Source organism: Mustela putorius, unplaced genomic scaffold (assembly GCF_011764305.1).
Source record: "Mustela putorius furo isolate JIRA1106 unplaced genomic scaffold, ASM1176430v1.1 tig00003858_pilon_pilon_pilon, whole genome shotgun sequence".
Lineage (NCBI taxonomy): Eukaryota > Metazoa > Chordata > Mammalia > Carnivora > Mustelidae > Mustela > Mustela putorius.
In genome coordinates, this window is record NW_025422010.1 from 22933147 (window position 1) to 22953262 (window position 20116).

Below are 20116 nucleotides of genomic sequence, written 5' to 3' on the forward strand. Positions count from 1 at the left end.
ATGAAATAAGTCAGAGAAAGACTAATACTGTATGCTCTCTCTTATATGTGGAATCTTGAAAAAAAAATTAAGAAAAACCCAAGCCTCCTGATACAGAGAATAGACTGGTAGTTGTCACAAGTTGGGTGGAGAAATGGGGGAGAAAAGAGTGAACTGTTTTTGTTTTCTTTTTAGTTTAAATAGATTTATTTTTTAAAAAAATGATCCTGAATAAAAATGCTCGGGAAGTTGTTTAGATAGATTTTTACAGTGTCAGATAAATAATCCAAGGAACAATTTTAGTTTGGGACAGATGAGACTAAATTTGATTCTGGAAAATCTCAAGAAAAGAAGTAACATAAGTTCTTTGGTGGGATCTTTTGGATTTTCACTACTTGGCATATTTAAAATATGTGTATATAACTTCATTAGTTAATAGGGGATTTTGTTAGATGTGTATCTTTTTAACAGATGTTTCATACAAGAATAACGTACATCATATTTTAAGAGATAAAACACATATAAAATACACACGTATCAGTCGACCTGGAAAACTAGAGAATTACATCCCAAGGCACAGCGTGGGATAAGGCAGAAGTCCAGCTGGAAGTCTTATTGAAAAACTTTTCTTCAATCAGATAGTTACTAAAGGAATCTTGGTTCTAAGATTTACACTCACTATCATGAGTAGATCATTTAAGACATATAGAGAATCAGAGAAAGTACTAGCAAATTACAAATACAATTTAAGAGAATCAATATATTTACTATTATTTATTACAGTATATGCACATCTTAACCGGGGGAAATAATTCCCCAACTTGGAAAAATTACAAACTCAAAATTAAGAATCCAACTTGCAGAAGAGGTTACACATCTGTGAACTTGTGAATAGCTTAGGTTTACAAGTCAGTATCCATACTAATACTACAGCATTTATTATATATGTGCATCTTATCTACCTTTTTGAATAGAAGGTTCTTTGAGGGCACATTGGAAGTAGGAAAGTCTGGGCATGGGTCTCACTTTGGACGCTCAGCTTTTGCACCTTCGGGCAAGTCACTAGGTTTCCGGGTCTGAGTTACCTCATCTGTACTATAGAAGGCCATAATACTTACCTTTCCTCACCCTCACCCCTGTCCCACACAGAAGCCAAGTATAGGGAAGGACATGGACTTTGCAGAGAGACAACCAGAGCTTTCTCTCTACTCATCGACCTCCCCATGTGAGGTCTGGGATAAGTTCCTTGCCTACCCAAGCCTCAGCTTCCTCATCTATAAACTTAGAATATCACACCCTGGAAGATGTCATTAGGATTAGAGAACATACCTATAAACTTTAGGCACTTGTTAAGCTTTCAATAAATGGTCTCTATTGATGCTTATGGCCCATTTTGTAAACTGTATTATATATGTAAGGTACCATTATTCAATTAATTAAAAAGGAATTAAAGGAGATATTTAGTTGTACATTTAGTTCCTTTTAGGTTTGTGCCCAGTGCTTAACAGGACACCCCAGAGGTAGGACACATGCTACACATTTGAGTAGACAAATTCTCTACAAGCAATCTGTGCTGGGCTAATGGGCCATGCTGCTCCCCCACTGATATAATAAAAATTCCAAGTGTTGTCCCCACCACAGAACAAATGCCCATCAGAATTGCATAATCATCCTTCCTTTTAGGAACTGGGGATTACAGTTTATGTCTATTTTTTGTTGTTGGAAACACTGTGACATTCTATAGCTCTGCAAACATTACAGCTTATTTCATTGAAAACGACCATTACGAGTAAAATAGAAAAAAAGAATTATTACCTGTGTGCTGTTCTTCAATCCAGACTTGCAAATACATGAAGAGGAGTAGTCCTGCTACCCCAAATATGAGCACCGAGAGGAAGACTTGTTTGGGGTTCATGACCATTTCAGATGGCTGCCTTTCTCCTCATTTCTGAAGACCTCATGATTTGTTTTTCTGGAAAGCTTTGATCCTTTCTTGCTCTAGGAAGCACTCCTTCCATGAAGCCACCTAGAAGTTTTAAAAAATCCACATTTACCTTGCTGATGGCATTTCTTCCCCAATACAGCATAAATCTGCAGCACATCAACGCTAGGGAAGACGTAGGTGAACTGGAGGTCTCTGAAGACTGGAGGAGATTGTCCCTAGAATGGCAGTTTTCTACCGTAACCTTAGGAATGTATCGTCCTACAGTTAATAAGTAAGACCCTCACATTTACTCAGGTGTAGCAGCGCCAGACTGAGGCCACCCTATACTGGGAAGAGTACAGCAGGTTCAGGTTACCTCAAAATGATTGCGAGGGGAAGGAAGACTGTCAGAGAGGATTATTGAAGGAGTTTTGAAAAACATGTTTATAGAATAAAGGGGGGGGGAAATCACTTCCTGACTGAAAAATTTACATTTTCATGTAAATGGGGGAATCACTTCCTGACTGAAAAATATATAAAAATGGAGGGTTCAATCTATCATTTTCCTCTCATGTAAAGGTAATAGATTTCTCCAACTGAAAGGGTACATTTAAAATCCCTCCGATGTACAAAAGGATAAATATTAAAAGGTCAGATTTAAAGGGCTTCCCCCACAAGAACATGGGAGTACAGAAATCGACCTCACATTACAGAAATCTACCTTTGTAATATAAGGTTTAAAGAAATATTGAAGTGACTTTGTTTTAGAACAACCTCACTTAGTGTAATCTTACCCTCTTACTTTTTGTAAGTTGCATCCATGTTTGAGAATCTAAGGAAAATGCAAACCCTCTTAGACAAATATAAACACACACAAAATTGCTTAAAGAGCAGGATGCTTAGTTATTGTCACTGGAACCCAATTTAAGAAGCCCTGCTTCCCATGAACTGCCATGCAAATACAGTCGCCTGCATGGTGAACTCACACAGTTAGTCCAGTTAATGAGGCCAAGGTCATGGCTTTGTATCTAGCACTGGCGAAAGACCTTGGCTCTGTTCTTTGCCACAGACCTCATCCCCTCTTAGTATGAGCTGAATGTTTTCTCACTGTCAGGACATCACATCCACTGCTGTGTCTAAAAATTATCTCTCTTTTTTCTCCAAATATGCCTCAAAAACTTAGGGGAGAATATTAATTTAGCCTTTTAAAGAGGTGTTTTGTGAGGGAGCCTGAGTGGTTCAGTCGGTTAAGCATCTGCCTTCAGCTCAGGTCATGATCCCAGGGTCTTGCGATTGAGTCCTGCCTGCTGGAGGCTCCCCCTGCTTGCGTGTTTGCTCATTGTCTCTCTCTCTGTGTCAAATAAATAAATAAAACCTTTAAAAAAAAAAAAAAGAAGTGTATGGTGAGATGCAAGGAAAAATTTAAAAACCTGCTGCGGGGGAATAAATAGTTGGTTGCTTAAAGGATAAGATTTACAAGTTCTTGGCAAAAACCATTTTCATGTAAATGGTGGCCTTCAAAGGTAACCTAGGAGATCAGCATTATAAGGAAATGTGGTCTGGTGATTCCCTGATTAGAAAAAACAAATCCGGGGAGCCTGGCTGTCTCAGTCATTTAAGTGTCTGCTGGCTCAGGTCATGATCCCAGGGTCCTGGGTTTGAGCCCTGCCCGAATCCATCATCAGGCTCCCTGCTCAAGGAGAGTCTGTTCCTCCTCTCCCTATGCCCCTCCACCCACTTGTGCTTTCTCTCTCTCTCAAATAAATAAATAAAATCTTCAAAAACAAAAAAAGAAAAAAAACCCCAAATCCAACAAATAGTTAAAAGTGTTTATGCAGAACAACATCAAAAAAGTCATGTTATAAATTCCTTTTTTTCCTTATAGTTTAATTATTACCCAGAAGGGGCCAAAGGAAGAACAGTGATGATTGTTAGTATTACCTGAGGAGTTTTCTAGTATGCACTTGTCTGAGTCACCTCAGGAAGAGGCCACTGTTTTTCATGAGGGCTTTTGAGCATTTCAAGCATTTTCTTGATTTTACTAGTAGAGTAAGTTTTTAAATAAGTAGAAGAACTGTGAATATCACCATACTGCTATTTGATGGGTGGCACTTTGCTCTTATATTGATTGAAAGCTCACATCTTATGGGCTTTCCAAACATACGCAACAGAGAACAGTTCCCCAGGGAGAGCTGCAATTTGAGGTGTTCCGAGATTGGGTCCCTCAAGGGAAATGACGAGAAGCCAGCTTTCTCTTGTCTTGATGCTGCAGTTAAACAATGAACAGACATAATTCCTGGGTGCACAAGAAGATTCGTAAGGAAAAACCAGTTAAACAAAATCCAGTACTAACAGAGAAATAGCTGTTTACAAGAAGAAAAAGACTTTTACAATCTGTCTACATAATTAAAACTTATCTCAGAAGCAAGAGGATAGAAGAAGAGGCATAAATCAGAACAGAGACAAGAACCTGTGGGAATAGTAGATGTGCAAAGCCAAAAGAGGTACTCCTTGAGGGTTTGCAGGGGAAAATTATTACCTACGAAGCTGGAAAGAGATGAAGAATTTGCCCTTCCTTTCTTCGGGAGATGTTGCTCTACTCTGACATATCCTCCTGGGTAAAAAGTCAGGAGAAAACCCATAATTGTTATTATGGCAGATGTGAGTAGGATTGAGTGATTAAAGCCACAAGGCAGAAAGGCAATCTGGTGTAAAACGAAGAGATACGTTTGATTTTCTCCCATCTCAGTCCATTAACCCAACGTTGGTGTTAGGAAATGGCTCTCATTAAACAAAGGTGAGGCAGGAGGAGCAACACTGTTGCTTTAAGCAAACCTGAAGGTCAGTCGTGACGGGAAAACACACCTATTTGGAGATCATACATCTACCTCTATGCCTGCAGGAAAAGTGTAGACTACTGGAGACTGAAATTACTTGGAATAATGCTATTTTATGTACAAGCATTATACATTGCCATGGTCAGAGGCTTCCTGTATTTCATACAACCCCCTCCTCTTCCCAGTCACACACACAGTACCTTGAACCTCACCAGCACCCAACAGTGTGCATTGCACTGAACTGAATTTGGAGCTCCAACAACAAAATACAGGCCAATTAGCTAATTGTCTAGTTGTGCTTGTAAATCCTTCATCCTATCTTCCAAATGGAGAAATACGGACTATTAAAATCCTGAAAGAGGGATCTATGTGGCTTTGTTAAGAGAAAATACACATTTATTTTTATTCGCATAGCCTCTTCATTTATCCCAAATGAACACAAAAAGATAGGTAAACACAATTGTTTCACTACCTTATCTCTTTTCCAGCACTTTAAAAATCATTCCTTTACGATGTTCAGCATCATTCATCCTCAGGAAAGTGCAAATCAAAACCGCAATGAGATCTCACCTCAAGCCTGTTAGAATGCAGACATGGGTGGGGAAGAAAGGGGATCCCTTGCACACTGTTGGTGGGACAGTACTGATGGGGCCGCTGAAGGAGAAGTGCATGGAGGCTCTTCAAGCAATTAAACACAGAACTACCGTTATGATCCCGCAATTCCACTTCTGGTATTTATCTCAAGGAAACGGAAAAACTACGTCAAAGACATCTCCTCCCCATTCCCAATAGTGTTATTTACAATAGCCAAGACATGGAAATAACCTCTGTCCACTGGTGAATGAATGAATAAAGAATATCACTGAGTGTATTCTTATTATTTTTTTAAAGATTTTATTTATTTATTTGACAGAGGGAGAGTGCACACACACAAGCAGGGGGAGCAGTAGGCACAGGGAAGAGAAGCAGTCTCACCAGACCAGGGAACCCAATGGGGGATGCCAGAGTCCTGGGATCATGACCTGAGCTGATGGCAGATGCTTAACTAACTGAGCCTCCAGGTGCTCCCTTTCTTATTATTCTTAAGGTACCATGCATCTTAAACTTACACAGTGCCATATGTTAGTTAATATCTCAATAAAACTTGACAAATTATTTTAAATTGCCCTGATTTCCAGGAAAAGCATTTTAGGACTTTAGTATACTAATTATTAGATGGAGGCAATTTATTTATTTATTTTTAATTTTTAAAGATTTACTTACTTGAGAGAAAGAGTGCACCAGTGGGGGAGGGAGGCAGGGGCAGAGGGAGAGAGAGAATCTTGCCCATACATGGGCCTCAATCTCACAGCCCATGGCCTGGGCTGAAACCAATAGTTGGGCGCTTAACTAACTGAGCTACCCAGAGTGAGCCTGGAGGCAATTTATTTAAAAGGAAATTATGAGTTGTCCAGTTGGGCAGAAGTCTACAGTTTTGGGGAGGGATTTATGAAATGTAGAGAGGACCGTTTGGAACAAATTGGTGTAGAACGGTTTGGCACAAAAGAACCCTGGAGTCGGGAGATCACCTGCCTTTACCTTCCCCCTTAGGAGGACCTCAGTAGTCCTTGCCGGTCTCTATCTCTTCCTCATACTCTGAGCGAGTGAGAGGCCATCAGGGATGAACTTCCTCAATTTACCACCTGCCCTCCTCACCAAGTTCACTATCATCTGTCCCCGCCTGCAGTACTTTGCCTCTATCTCGCCCAGACAACTGTGAAACTCAACTCCATCAATACTGTGCCAGCCTGCGTCTTATCCTGAACCTCTTCCCCCAGTGACTTCCTCTGTAACCCTTCCAGCGACGGCCCTATTACCGTCATTCCCAGATGAGCGTCAAGACAGCCCTCTGCCCTGACGGACTCCGGTGCCCATCTCCCAGCCAACTCTCCCCTCATCGTGGCCCAGGAAGCCAGAATATGTGAGGAGGATCACAGGTTGCATAGGGACTGAAAACTTATAATTCCCTGGGATTTTATTTTGTTTTCCTTTTTCCTATTCTACTTACCTCCTCTATGAATTTCCTGTTTGTATTTCTTCCCCCGTTTTATTGATGTGCAGCTCCTTTTGCATTTAGGATGACAATTCTTTGTCAGTTCTAAGCATTACAAAAAAAAATGTTTCTTGCCTTTCTTTCCATCCTCTCCAGCTCCCTTCCCTTGCTGGTCGTGTGGTTGTCTTATTATGAAGAAGTTTTAAATTGAATTTTATCATTCTTTCCTTCTTGGTGTAGCAGCTAGTCTTGGAAAAAAGCACAGGGTATACTCGAGTGCATGAAATTGTGGAGAGGTTAGTAATTTCCAAAGACTGATTGGGGATTTGGGAAACTAATAAAGGATGGAGGTTCCAAAGGGTCAGAAACAGCAACCACTTCCAGAAGTGAAGACAGGAAGTAGAGAGCTATTCTTGGAGGGGCTGGAAGGAGAGGGCTGGCTGATGAGAGCTGTCATTTATCTAAGGGACACAGACAAGATGCTGCACTGGGGTGTTAAGGGAACCAGAAGAATCACTTTCCCATCCTCAATTTCTTCCTGCCCTGAGGACTCTGTCAGTGCCTCCTGTTTGGCAAACTCTTCTGATACCTGAGGAGATCCTGCCATTTGGGACAACATGGATGAAAGTCGAGGGCATGATGCTAAAGAGGGATAAATACTGTATGACCTCCCTCATACGTGGAATCTAAAAAGCCCCCCAAACCCCCAAAACCAGGAAGACTTTTTATGCAGCACATCGTGGTGAGCCTCCCAAATCACAAAGCAGGCTAGGGCATGGCTGAGATGGGAGATAATTAAGTTTGTGTTCTTTATGAATTTTCCAAGATAATATTCCTTAGCCTCAAATATTAACATTATTCTCCCCTATTACGTTTCAAAAGTCATAAAAGTTCTGCTCTTCATATTTTAGTACTTGAATCCACCTGGAATTTATTTTTGTGTATGTTGTAAGACATTCCATATGGATACCATTTGTCCGACTCTTTTAATTGAGGTTATCATTTCACTACTGATTTTTAATGTTGATTTTGTTACATTTCCAATTCTTATGTATGTTTGTTGCTGCGTCTAGATACTATTCTGTTCTATTGGTCCAATGTCGTACGTTTGTACGAACATCTGGGCCAATCTTGGAGGGATGGAAAATGAATCAGATTACTGATTTAATTTTGTTAATTGTTATTTGTTTATTCACTCTACTTTTTTGAGTCAGCTTTTAGAAAATTACATTGCCCACATAATTATCATTTCCTTTTGGTTTTCAATTGTACCAGCATAAAGTTGTTCATGGGATTTTGTGATTTTAAAGATCTTTCCATTCCTAATATTATGTATTATTGCCTTTTTTCCTTGATCATTTTTGCTAGAGATTTGGCTGTTTTATTTAAAAGCATATTGCAATTCTTCTCTCTCTCTTTTTTTTTTTTTTTGTCCTCAATTTCACTGATCTCTTTCCCCATCTTTATTTCTTTCTTCATTCTATTTCTTGAGGGATATTCACTTTTTTTTCAGTCTTTTAATTGAACATTAATTCATGTATTTTAGATCTTTCTTTTTTATAAAACACATTTAGGTAAGGCCACGAATTTCCTCAAAAACTACTTTATCAGCAAATTGCCTTTTTATGTGTAGTATTTTCATTGTCATTCAGTTCTAAATATCATGTAATTTAAATTGATTTTGTCTTTTCTTTTAATGTTTTTTCTTCTCCTTGTGTTAGACTTAGTTTTCCTAAAGTTATCTAATTGTCTCTGTTCCTTTCTGCTTTCTTGAATCCAAAGGTTTTGTTAGCTAAGTAGTACTTTAAATTAAAAAGTAAAACTTTCTTAGCTATGATTTTTTCTTTTTTTAAAAAAAAGATTTTATTGAATTTTTTGACAGAGGGAGAGAGATCACAAGTAGGCAGAGAGGCAGGCAGAGAGAGAAGGGGAAGCAGGCTCCCCACTGAGCAGAGAGCCTGACACAGGGCTCTACCCCAGGACCTTGAGATCATGACCTGAGCGAAAGGCAGATGCTTAATCAACTGAGCTACCCAGGTGCCCCATTAGCTATAAATTTTTCTAACAGTTTACAGTTTTCACAGGAACTTCAGCATTCTTTAAACAGGCACTGAATTATTTCCTCATCCTGATCTGTTTTATTTAAAAGAAATATTCATTATTAATTATTAAGTTGCTGGTATTTTATCAGTTTCTGTGTTCACCGTTAATTTTTGAGTGCTACAGTGTCTCAGTTCACTTTCTTTCTTGTTGAACTACAGCCTTAAATATTTCTTCTAATGAATATCTGAGAGTTAAATCATCTTTGATTCTGTATGTACAAACTTATCTTATTTTTGTCCTCATTCTGGAATGATGGTATGGCTAAATATGAATTGAGGTTAAAAATTATTTTTTCTCAGCACTCTGAAAATTAATAACCATGCTTTTTCTTTCTAATCTGTAATCTGGGTTAATGTTTCTGAGCAAATTTTTCCAGTTTACCAATGTCTCTGTTTTTGTCTATTCTAGTGTTTATTCTGTCTACTGTATTCTTTCCAACACTTTATACTTTTATGGTAATCCCAATTTCTCCTTCTCCATAACCATTTGTTCTTGTTTCATTTTGTTAGCCAGGATGCCAAGGGAAGTTACTCAAGTAAGTTAGCTGAAAGCTATCACCAGAAGTGAGGAGAAGGGACAAAAGCAGGGAAGGAATGTGTTTCATTTTCTAGAACCAACAGTTCCAAGCAAGGAAATGCCCAAGCAGGTGTTACACCAATAACCAGTTGGAGGGCTGCCTGGGTGACTCAGTCAGTTGAGCTTCTGTCTCTTGATTTTGGCTCTGGGTCATGATCTCAGGGTCCTGGGATGAAACCTACCCTGCCTAGGGTTCTATATTCCGCGGGGAATCTGTTTGAGATCCTCCCTCTCCCTCTCTCTCTGCCCCTCCCCCCTGCATGCCTGTGTTCTCTCTTTCTCTCTCAATTAGCAATAATCGCGCCTCGGATAAACCTCATTGGCTACGATACTGCCACTGCGCAAAGCTCTCTCTCTCTCAAATAATAAAGAAACACATCTTTAAAAGAAAATGAGCCTGTTTGCGCTGGATTGGAGATAAAGACCTGTGCAGAAGCCCCTCTGAGTTATCCGGAAGTTACCTTTAGGTCATTATAAGATTTCCTAATATGGGTGAGTGTTCTGCCATTTTTTGAACACATGACATAGGCACTAGCATGTTGACATGCTAGACATGCACAGTTGAACTGAAGTGTTTGTGTAGCTTCCCTAACCCCATGGAGAGACAACGCTTTGAAAGCAATCTCCCTGTCTCCTTACTTCTAACAAATAACAAAAAGTTCTTTGCTTCCAACATTTCTTTGGGTTGTGTTCAATTTGGGGCACCCCAAGCAGCAAACCCCTCTAGTCTGGTTACATTTTTTCTCTGCTTTCCGAGTTTGTGGTACTGTTATTTATAATAGAAAATATCTGTTCGGTCTTCCTTCCCATTTCTCACACAGAGCTCCTAAAACCTTTGACATTTCCTTAGAAATAAGTGATAAAGGTATCTTTTGTTATGTTAACAAGGAAACTTCACCTAGCCTCTAGGTCAAGTAAGAATGGGTGCTGGCTGCCAAGGGAACTAACCCTGAAGGACAGTTGGAACTTTTCAGTCTCAGTCCCTGACCTCTGGGGACAGGTGAGGTGCTGGAGGCTCAATCAATCACCAGTGCCTAATGATTTAATCAATCATTAGAAACCTCCATAAAACTCAAAACAACAGGGTTCAGAGAGCTTTCAGGTTGGTGAACCAGAATGCATCCATACGAATGTGACACACACCAGTTCTGTGGGGACAAAATTTCCTGAGCTTGGGATATTTCCTTGCATTATGTACTTCATCTGGCTATTCATCTATATCCTTTATAATATTCTTTTATGATAAACCAGTAATCTAGTAAGTAAAATGTTTCTCTGAGTTCTGTAAGCCTTTGTAGCAAACTAATGGAAACTGAGAAGGGGGTTGTGGGATCTTCCAATCTACAGTCAATTGGTTAGAAGCAGGGGTGACAACCTGGACTTGTGATTGACATCTGAAGTGGAGGGAGGCAGGGGTAGGGCTTGGGGTGAGCAGCAAGAGGGAGATGTCTTCAAGGACTGAGCCCTTAACCTGTAGGAACTGATGTTTTTTCCCGGTGGACAGTGTTAGAACAGAGTAAAATTTATGTGATACCTGGTCAGTGGTCATGAAGAACTGGAGAGCTGCTTGGTGATGCTGGATAAATCATACATACCAGGAAGTTTTATATACTTTTACTAGAAACTATCCTTTATTCTTCGGATATTTTAAATGTATTCTAAAGTTTTTGTCAGACTGTGCCTAAATTTTGCACCAAAAAATTTTATACCCAAGAACCTAAATTTTGCTTGTAAATCTTTTAGCATTAGATTTATTCATGATCTTGGAATTCTTATTAGTAAGCTCATTTCAGACAGAATAGTTTTTAAATTTTTATTTTGCCTCAAAATTTTATCTTGGGCTCCTATCCAGATCTCCAAAGGCTCCACCATTGTGGGCTTGGTTTTTGAGTTAGGGTGATCCTGGGGCTGTAGAAACCAGTCAGTGAGCCTATCTACCAGCTCCCAAGTGGAAGCTAAACTCAAAGCTTCCACACTCAAAGCCTCACAAACTCATAATTTCTGCCTGTTTCACCAGTTTTGCTTGTTTACTTCTGCTTCTGATTTTGAATCTGGTTTTATATTTTTATTCTTTTTTTTTTTTAACTTTATTTTCCATTGTCCGGTCTGGGCAACAGACTAGGATACTAAAACATAAACATACTTCCTTCTCTTGACCAGAAATCCCCAAGTAAACTTTTCAGACATAATTTTATCTGTAAAAATGGGACAATGAAATCTGCACTATATATCTGATGGCTTTAGAAAACATTAAGTCAAACAGAATATGTGATCTTTTGGGAAAGTATAATTACAGTGTAAAATTATAAAGCATTTTGGTAATCTGGTTTAAGTAAATTAAGTTTTTATTTGATAATTATCATAGGTATATAAACTCTTAAAAATCTATCCTTTTTATCAACCATAGTGACATTAAATGATGATATGCAGTCAAAGGATATTTAGTCAATTATGGACAGTGTTTTATTTAAACTTATTTAGTTACTATAAAATGTGTTAGCAACATTTTTATTTAAACTTATTTAGTTATTGTAAAATGTGTTAGCAACCAATACTGTAAATCTTCATTGAATTACTCTTGACTGAATGAGAAATGTGACCTTTATTTATATTATTTAATGTTTTTACTATTCTAAAGTTAAATAACTATTTTAATCCATTTTATTATTTTGCAATTTCTGAAATCCTATAATTTCTATATGCTTTCACTCAATCCTTGAAAAAAAATTTTTAATCCTTAAAAAATGTTTAAAGCTATCATTTTGAAATTAATTTTAGACTCACATAGAAGTTGCAAAGATAGAGTCCCTGTGTACCCTTTGCTCAACTTCCCTCAATGATAACATTTTACGTATCCATTGAACAACTTATCAAGACCATGAGCTGATGACAGTACATGTGAAAGGCAGAATAAGCCCCACCCACCCACCGAAAGAGAAGCCTCCTCATCAGAGCCTGTGACTATATTACTTTACATGGCAATGGGGAATTAATGCAGATGAAATCAAAGGTTTGCTTATTTACCGACCTTTATTTAGGGAGAATATTCTCGATTACCTGGGTGGGCCCAATATAATCACCAGGGTCCTTAAAAGTGTAAGAAGGGAGCAGCAGAGGAAGTCAGTGATGTGATGTGAGAAGAAGGCAAATCACCTTCCTTAGCTTTGGAGATGGTGGAAACAGAAGAAGGGAATCACGAGCCAAGAAATGCAGGTGGCCTCAACAAGACAAGAAAGAAAATAGGTTCTAACTGGAGACTACAGAAAGGAATGGGGACCTGCTGACACCTTGACTTTAGTCTGTCACACCCAAACACAGGACTGCAAAATCATACATTTGTGCTGTTTAAACCACTAAATTTGCTAAAATCTGTGATAGCTGCAAAGAAAACTAATACAGTTCAATACTTTTATAAAGTAGCATTTTAAAAGGAGACAGTTTGTGAAATTGCTGTGAATAGGAAGAATAATACTGATCTTTTCAAACACTTTTCGCATGGTTTCTCAAGTATAGTGTTTTCTGGTCTATTTCTGTGATAGCTCAATTGTTCAATTTTTTTTTGTTCTGTTTTGGCATACAGAATGCAGAAACATATTCCTTTACTAGACACTAATTTATAGGTTCTTCCTTATGTATTTTGTTACTTTGATTTCCTGTATAATTTATTTAACAGGTACCTTCTCCTTTTAGCTGGTGTAATTAAAATTTAATTATAATTAAAGTTTTTAACAAGACAAGGCTTTGCCCTTATATTCTTTGTTTTAGAAGAATAAGTTTTAAACTCACATTTTACATCCTAATGTTCAGTGTAGAGTTATTTGTCTGTTTTTAGGCAACAATAGTCTGTCTTTATAGACCATGGGGGACTAAAAGCAAAAGCCTTTGCAAACATTTATTTAACACAACCATTTGTATGAGAGAGGGGAGAAAACCCCTCATAGAGATTATTGTTAAATGAATTGTTCATCTCTTCTTCATGTTTACTTGTGCTCTATTCTAAAGTGTTAAATACAGAGAACACAAAAATGTTGTCTTTCACGTTTGTTTAAGCCTTGTCACAGGAATTTGTACCTGTATTTACCTGTCCATCGTCAGTCGTCAGGATCATATTAAGTAACATAGAGAGGGCCAAATTCTATTTTATCAAAGGGACCTATGAAGACAGAAGAAAGCTGGAAAATGCTTTTTGGAGTTCTGGGATTTGGCCATGGTGGTAGGAGAACATGGCGGTTTGAGGGAGCCCGAGACAATGTGAAGCCTACACCAGCAAGGGATTATGCCAGATAAGGTGAGGGAGTTAGCAAGTCCGGTGGAGTGACTGAGTGTTAGTGACAAGAGAAGCTAATAATGGAACCTAAGAAGTACCACGTAACAGATGGTTTCCGGTCCACGACTGGGATCAACTGTGGTATAAGCAATAGAAAGGCGTAGGTGACAAGTAAGAAGCAGAATTAAAGAATAAAGTGGGTGTTGCAGTGCCTCCCTAATGCCCATTCTGGTTTTCTGTCTGGAAGCCTCACTATTTAGAACAGAACTTCCTTACCTCTAGCTCCAGGGATGGGCCCGAAATAGTGTAATCCTAACAGGACATTAATCCTTTGTTTCTAGTCAAAACAGTAATTTCAGAAATGGCCTGGTATATTAGTTTCCTGGGCCTTCCATAACAAATGACTACAAACTTAACAGGCTGTAGGCATCAGGAAGAATAAGGTTTGCCATTGGCCAGGAAATTCCCAGGCAGAGATTGGACTAGATTATATTCCATTCCAGAAAACCTCTGTCTTTTTGTTTATGAACATTCTCTTGTCTTTCATTCCTGGAGGCCGTTTATTGTAGTATAAGTTAAGTATGTAGTTACTTTGTATTACACACAAATGATATACTATATAACATACATTCTATGTTACTATGTAGTGTATTGTTGCTAAGTATGAAGATTTTGGAGGCTGAATGCCTGTATGCAAATCACAGTTTGAGGATTTCCTTGTTCTGTGATGCAGCTTAGTATGTATACTTTGTGTGCCTCAGTTTCCCCACATCAAAACTGGGGATAATAAAAACATCTACCATGTGAGGTTGCTGTGAAATAATACATGTAAAGTATTTCGAAGAATGCTTGGCCCACAGAAGTGCTCTACAATACTAAGACATTAATATCTTTACCTTCTACATGCCCAGCACAGGGACAGGTGCACTATAGTTAATTGATAAGTATTCGTTGAAAGATTGGGTATTTTTACTTGAAAAGGCATTCTGTTTTTGCTGTTAGAGAGGTTTATTCTTTCAATTCCAGCCAATTCAATCTAGTCAATAAACAACCATTAGGTTCAAATACAAGTAAGGCTGTGTGCCAGACACTGTATACAAAGCCAAAATGGGTAAGGTTTAATCTCTGATCTTCATCAGTGAATATTTGAAACTATCTCCTCATTACTTGCACAAGTTGGTTCTGGTAAAGCCTTCTAGAACAACTCATAACAAATCTGTTCTCTTTTACATGACAGACTTTCCAATTATTGAAAACAATTATCTTGCCTACTCCTAATTTTTTTTACTCTAGGATAAACAATAAATATACACAATTCCTTTAGCCATTCCTTACAGGACAGGGTTTAGGGGCATTAAATCAACTTAATCATTCTCCTCCAGGCACATCTGAGTTTGTTAATGCTTTTCTTTAAATGCAGGGCTCAGAAGTAGATACAATAATCTGAGCATGATTGAATGGATGGATAGTGTTATGAGGATTTGTACTATCAAAATAATAGCTAAACTTGAGTGCATCCAGAGATAAAATGGGAGAATAAAACAGGATATAGGTTAGAGCCTCAGGGGTTTCCTAGAAAGAGCTTCTAAAAAAATCAAAGGAAAAGACTGAGAAATAAGAAATGCCATAAAGAATCTGCGTTACAAAACCAAGACAGAATATTATTATATGGTAGGCAGTAAATAAAACATTCACTTAATAAATACACATCAGGAAAGCGTTTAAGAAAGAGTAGGGATAAGAATTATCTATAAAATACCATTTCCCCCCAAAGTGGAAGAAAATGAGACCAGCAAAGATGATTTGGTCAATGTGGAAATTACTGAGAGAAGATCAAAAAGACCAAAGGTTTTGAAGAGTGGAACTGCAAGATGAGAATTTACTATTCTAATCACTAGTTTGAAATGTTGGAAGAGAACAAGTATATGGACTTCAGTGCACAGTAGGGAAGGATAGTTGTTATTCCTACAGATGTTATTCACATACTCTTGAATAGTAATGAATAACATCTTAAACAATAATGAAGTATTTGGAGTATTATGTAAAGAAGCCATAGATACTAATTTAAATTTTTTTAAATGTAAATAAGCCATAGATACTAATTTAAATTTTCTTTTCTGTTTCAGTGACAGCAAGACATGAATTTTTCATGTTGAGTTATAGAAGGAGTTACTTCTCAGGGAGACAGTCCAATGTGTACAGGAAGTACATAACCTAGTTAGTTTTGTGGGTCATTATGATTGGAAAAGTAATATAATCCAAAAACAGAGTAAGGCAGGAGAGAGAGAGAGACAAAAATGGGGGAAGGAAAGAGAATTATAAAAGTTTCATCATGACATATCTATTTCCCAAAAACCTCAAAAAAAAAAAAAAAAGCAAATAAAACCTGGCAGCATTTAAGAGACAAGAGGCAATAGAACATTAGAAAGGCATTTACTTCTTATGAGTAAGAAGTAGTTCCAATTAGTATGTTAGCTACAACATAAAATAGAATAGATTAAACTGGTTTTGAAATGTTAGTTTTTATAGTAAAATAGCAATATTTATACTTAACTAATAAATATTTAAAACTACTTCTAGTACAAAAATTCTTGTAATAAATGCTTTTAACAAAAGTTTGGCATAAATCTTTTTTAAAGATTTATTTGTTTGTTTGAGCAGGGAGGGGCCCTGGAGGAGGGAGAAGGACAAGCAGACTCTTGCTGAGCACAGAGCCCACTGAGGGGCCTAATCTCAGGACCCTGAGATCAAGTCATGAGCCAAAATCAAGAGTTGGCAGGACACTTAACAGAATGCATCACCCAGTTGCCCACAGACATATTTTCAAGCAAATATTTTTATGGTAAGACAATAAAAGATGGATAAATGCTATTATTACTGTTTACCATTTAGACAAAATGTCTTTTATATATTATCATGTCATCACCTGTGTATTACATTATTTCTAAATCCCCTCTTCTGCTCATCACAGTAACAATAACATCCCTGTAAAGGTGTGGTTATATGTATAGATTATCCCGCTTCCTTATGTCAGATATATTAGGGAGTTATTTCTGTTAATGATTAATTAGCTAGACAGTCAATATCTATTTGGAAGATTGATTTTTTTCCTTCATTATATGTTATCTTGATATCTGATGTGTTGCTTTTATAATGTCTATTATAGAAAGGGTAATACCGTTACCATAAAGTAGGAAATTCTATGGCTAACATAAAGCTCTCTAAAACACAAGAAATGCATTATATTCTAAAAGGAATATGATTTGTTTCTTATAGATAGTAAAGTTTGTAAGCCAAGCACTCATGGCTAGCTCCAAGCAATCTCATGCAAATATTTATTAAATTCTCCTATGTGCTCCCTCTCTCTCCTCTTGTTTCACGTTCTAGCCCATCTGTGCTTAGCCTGCAACCATTTAATAGAGAAATAACATGAACAAAAACAGCAGAGGTGCTAATCTACAAATCTTGCTTTAAAAAAGGAAAATAAATCTGCAAAAATATCTACTGACAAAAATCATATAGTAGGCTCTTTAGGCATTTTTAGAGAACACACCACAAAAATAGTGCTCATATTACAATATCAAAGTGACTGCCTGAGGTAGTTATTGAAATAAGTACAGATACATTAGGAAGCCTGAAATGATGCCAACAAATAAAAGCAGGAATAACATACAACTGAAAATTAGCATTCCATAGAAAATCAGGAAATACAATAAAAAAATAAAAAAAAAAACTTGTGAAAAAACATTATGAGACTTCAAGGATGATACTTAGTGCTGCTTTTAATGTTATTATTGTACTAGTTGGTTTTAATTAATTTAGTTAATGAGTCAAGGAAGAGGATTTCTACTTAAGTAGTGGCAGATCAGACTCATGTATTCCCTCTTCAAACTCTTCTAAAATAAAAGCAAAGAAACTAGAAAAAAAATGTACAAAGATATAAATAAGTAAAGAGAAGATGATTATAAGACAGAGAAAAAATAAATTTTTAGAAAATGAAATGCAAAAAGAGGGGGTATAACTAAAAAAAACCATAAATGCTGAGGTCAATGTGTTTTCATAGATACCCACAAGAAACAAGACGCTATGCGCTATCAAACCTAGGAAAGGTATACTATGTTCTGCAGAAGAGTAAAGGCAAGAGAGAAGGTAATGGATAACCAGAAAAGAAGCAAGGCAGAGAAGAGGGGAAAAACGAACCAAAATTAACTAAACAAAGAGAACAACAAATTCAAACAAACTATCCTTAGTGAGAAAAGAAAACATTTTAGTTCCACCAAAGTGAGACAGGACTCTGTATTTAATTTTTAAAAAAAGAAAGAAAGAAAGAAAGAGGAGGAAAGAAAGAAATGAAACTCTTGCAAATAAAAAATATAACCAAAATGAAAATCCAGTCTGTTCGTTAGAAGATAGGTTAGGATGCCTTCCCAGAAGGCAGAGGAAAAGGACAAAGAGATGGAAAATTGGATAGGAAAAAACAAATTCCAGGAAATATGATTCATCTAAGATATTCAACATCTGAATAAAGAGTCCCAGACAGAGAGAACTGAGAAAGCAAAAGGAAGGAGACTATTAGTTATATAATTCAAGAAAATTTCAGGGAACTGAAGGACATGAATTTACAGACTTGAAGGGATCTCTGAGTACTTTGGCACAAGGGATATGAAATAAATTTATCAAGGGAGATCATACTGACATTTCAGAACACCAGGAATAAAGAAAGGATTCCATGCATTGTCAGAGAGAAACAAACGATCATACCCAGGGAATCAAGAACCAGAACGACAGACTTGTTGACAGCAACAGCGGAATCCAAAATGGGACAAGAATGCCTTCAAAATTCTCAAAGGAAGTCATTTCCACTTAAAATTCTTAAATGCTACCAAATTCTATCAAAGTCTCAATCAAAGTGGTGGATAGAGCAAATATTTTCAAACAAGTTCTCAAAAAAGATTTAGCTCTCCAGAAACTACAGAAGGAACTGATGAAGCAAGGGCATAAGATGAGAAGAAATGGGATACAGAAAACTACTGGTCTGGAAGAGGAGAGACAGAGGACATGAAAGGAGCTTCTAGTTAGTAGTGAAAGGATAAAAGTTGTATAAAAGGTATAGAGGGTAAGCAGTTCAAACTAGAGCAAAACAGAGGCTTGGGAGAAAGTTTCTGGAAAGATAAATCTAGTAGACTCTCTGAGTTGTCTGAACATTTAGAGAGGATACTTAATTATGAAGGCTTTGACCAAATTAGTGATTAAAAACTTAGAACATTAAACAAATGAAAGAGCAAGACACTATTAACTTCAGAGAAAACAGATAATGTAGAAAAGGAAAAAAATTAGATTGAGCTGCATGGCTAGGCTTTGGATAACATATATGCAGCCCTGATAAAGAACTCACTGAATATGTATGCAAACAAAATGCTATCACTACATTGCAAAGATAGGAGGGTTGGTAGGTGAAGGATGGATACGTGTGGTAAAATGAGGAAGGAAAAAAGACGAGGAAAGACTCTTCTGTCATGGTGGAAAGTCAACAGATAAAGCCTAAAACTAAAATATCAAGTTCTAAAATGTAGATATTGTTTAGAGAGAAGGAAGCAAATACCAAAATATGGAAGTTCACATGACGCATAATAGGCAAAACCAAAATCTAAATTTAGTTTGTCTGCCTCCAAATTACATTCTTTCCACTAAACTTAAGTACACCCCTCAAATTGAGGGATGCCAAAATTGTGATCTTTAATAAAATTTGCTCAAAATGAGATCATTTACTTTTTTATTACCGGAAGTTATTGAAAGTCAGAGATAAGTAAACTGAAAACCTAAGTAAGATATAAGGGGTTATTTGTCTTAAGAAAATATCCTCTTTCCAACACAGGCAGATACTTTTATATCATTTACCCACATCATAGGAACTTATAAAAGTAGACATCAATACTGAAATGTAATGATTATGTTAATTGGTCATCCAGGCAAACACAGAGAACTTCCTTCACATGGCTACAAGTTATTTCCTTCTTGCTATTGCAAAATATGTTCTTTGTATTCGTGGCCATTTCAGGCCATTGACCTGTTGACCATTCTGAAAGGTCTCATATCTCTAGCTACTATGATGATGGTTGCTTGTTCAACCTTTAACAATATCACCTGTTTCTTTTTTTCTTTCTTTCTTTCTTGGAGTTTGACTTTCTCTTCTCTGTTTCGTCCCCCATGAAATGATCTAATTTTTGTAAAGATGAAAATGTAACCCATGTTCCACTTCTAATGCAACTCATCTAATCTGCTCTCACATTTTTAAACGTCTACTGGATATTTCCATCATATATTCTACTATTTCTCACACTTCTTAACTGTTCCAAATTCCTTATGATGACAGTCAAGGCCATTTCTGATGTAGCTCT

The 20116-nt window shown here is 37.1% G+C and overlaps 1 protein-coding gene and 1 pseudogene across 1 annotated transcript in view; both read right to left on the reverse strand.

The window, feature by feature from the left end:
• The window catches only part of CHST9 (carbohydrate sulfotransferase 9), a 226528-nt gene that overhangs the window by 185988 nt on the left and 20424 nt on the right, over positions 1–20116 (reverse strand). Inside the window, exon 2 of the mRNA XM_045065478.1 lies at positions 1795–2005. Coding sequence (XP_044921413.1) covers positions 1795–1900 — 106 coding nt within the window. The 5' untranslated portion in view covers positions 1901–2005. The remainder of the gene's footprint in view (positions 1–1794; positions 2006–20116) is intronic.
• On the reverse strand, positions 9633–9800 carry LOC123387718 (annotated as a pseudogene).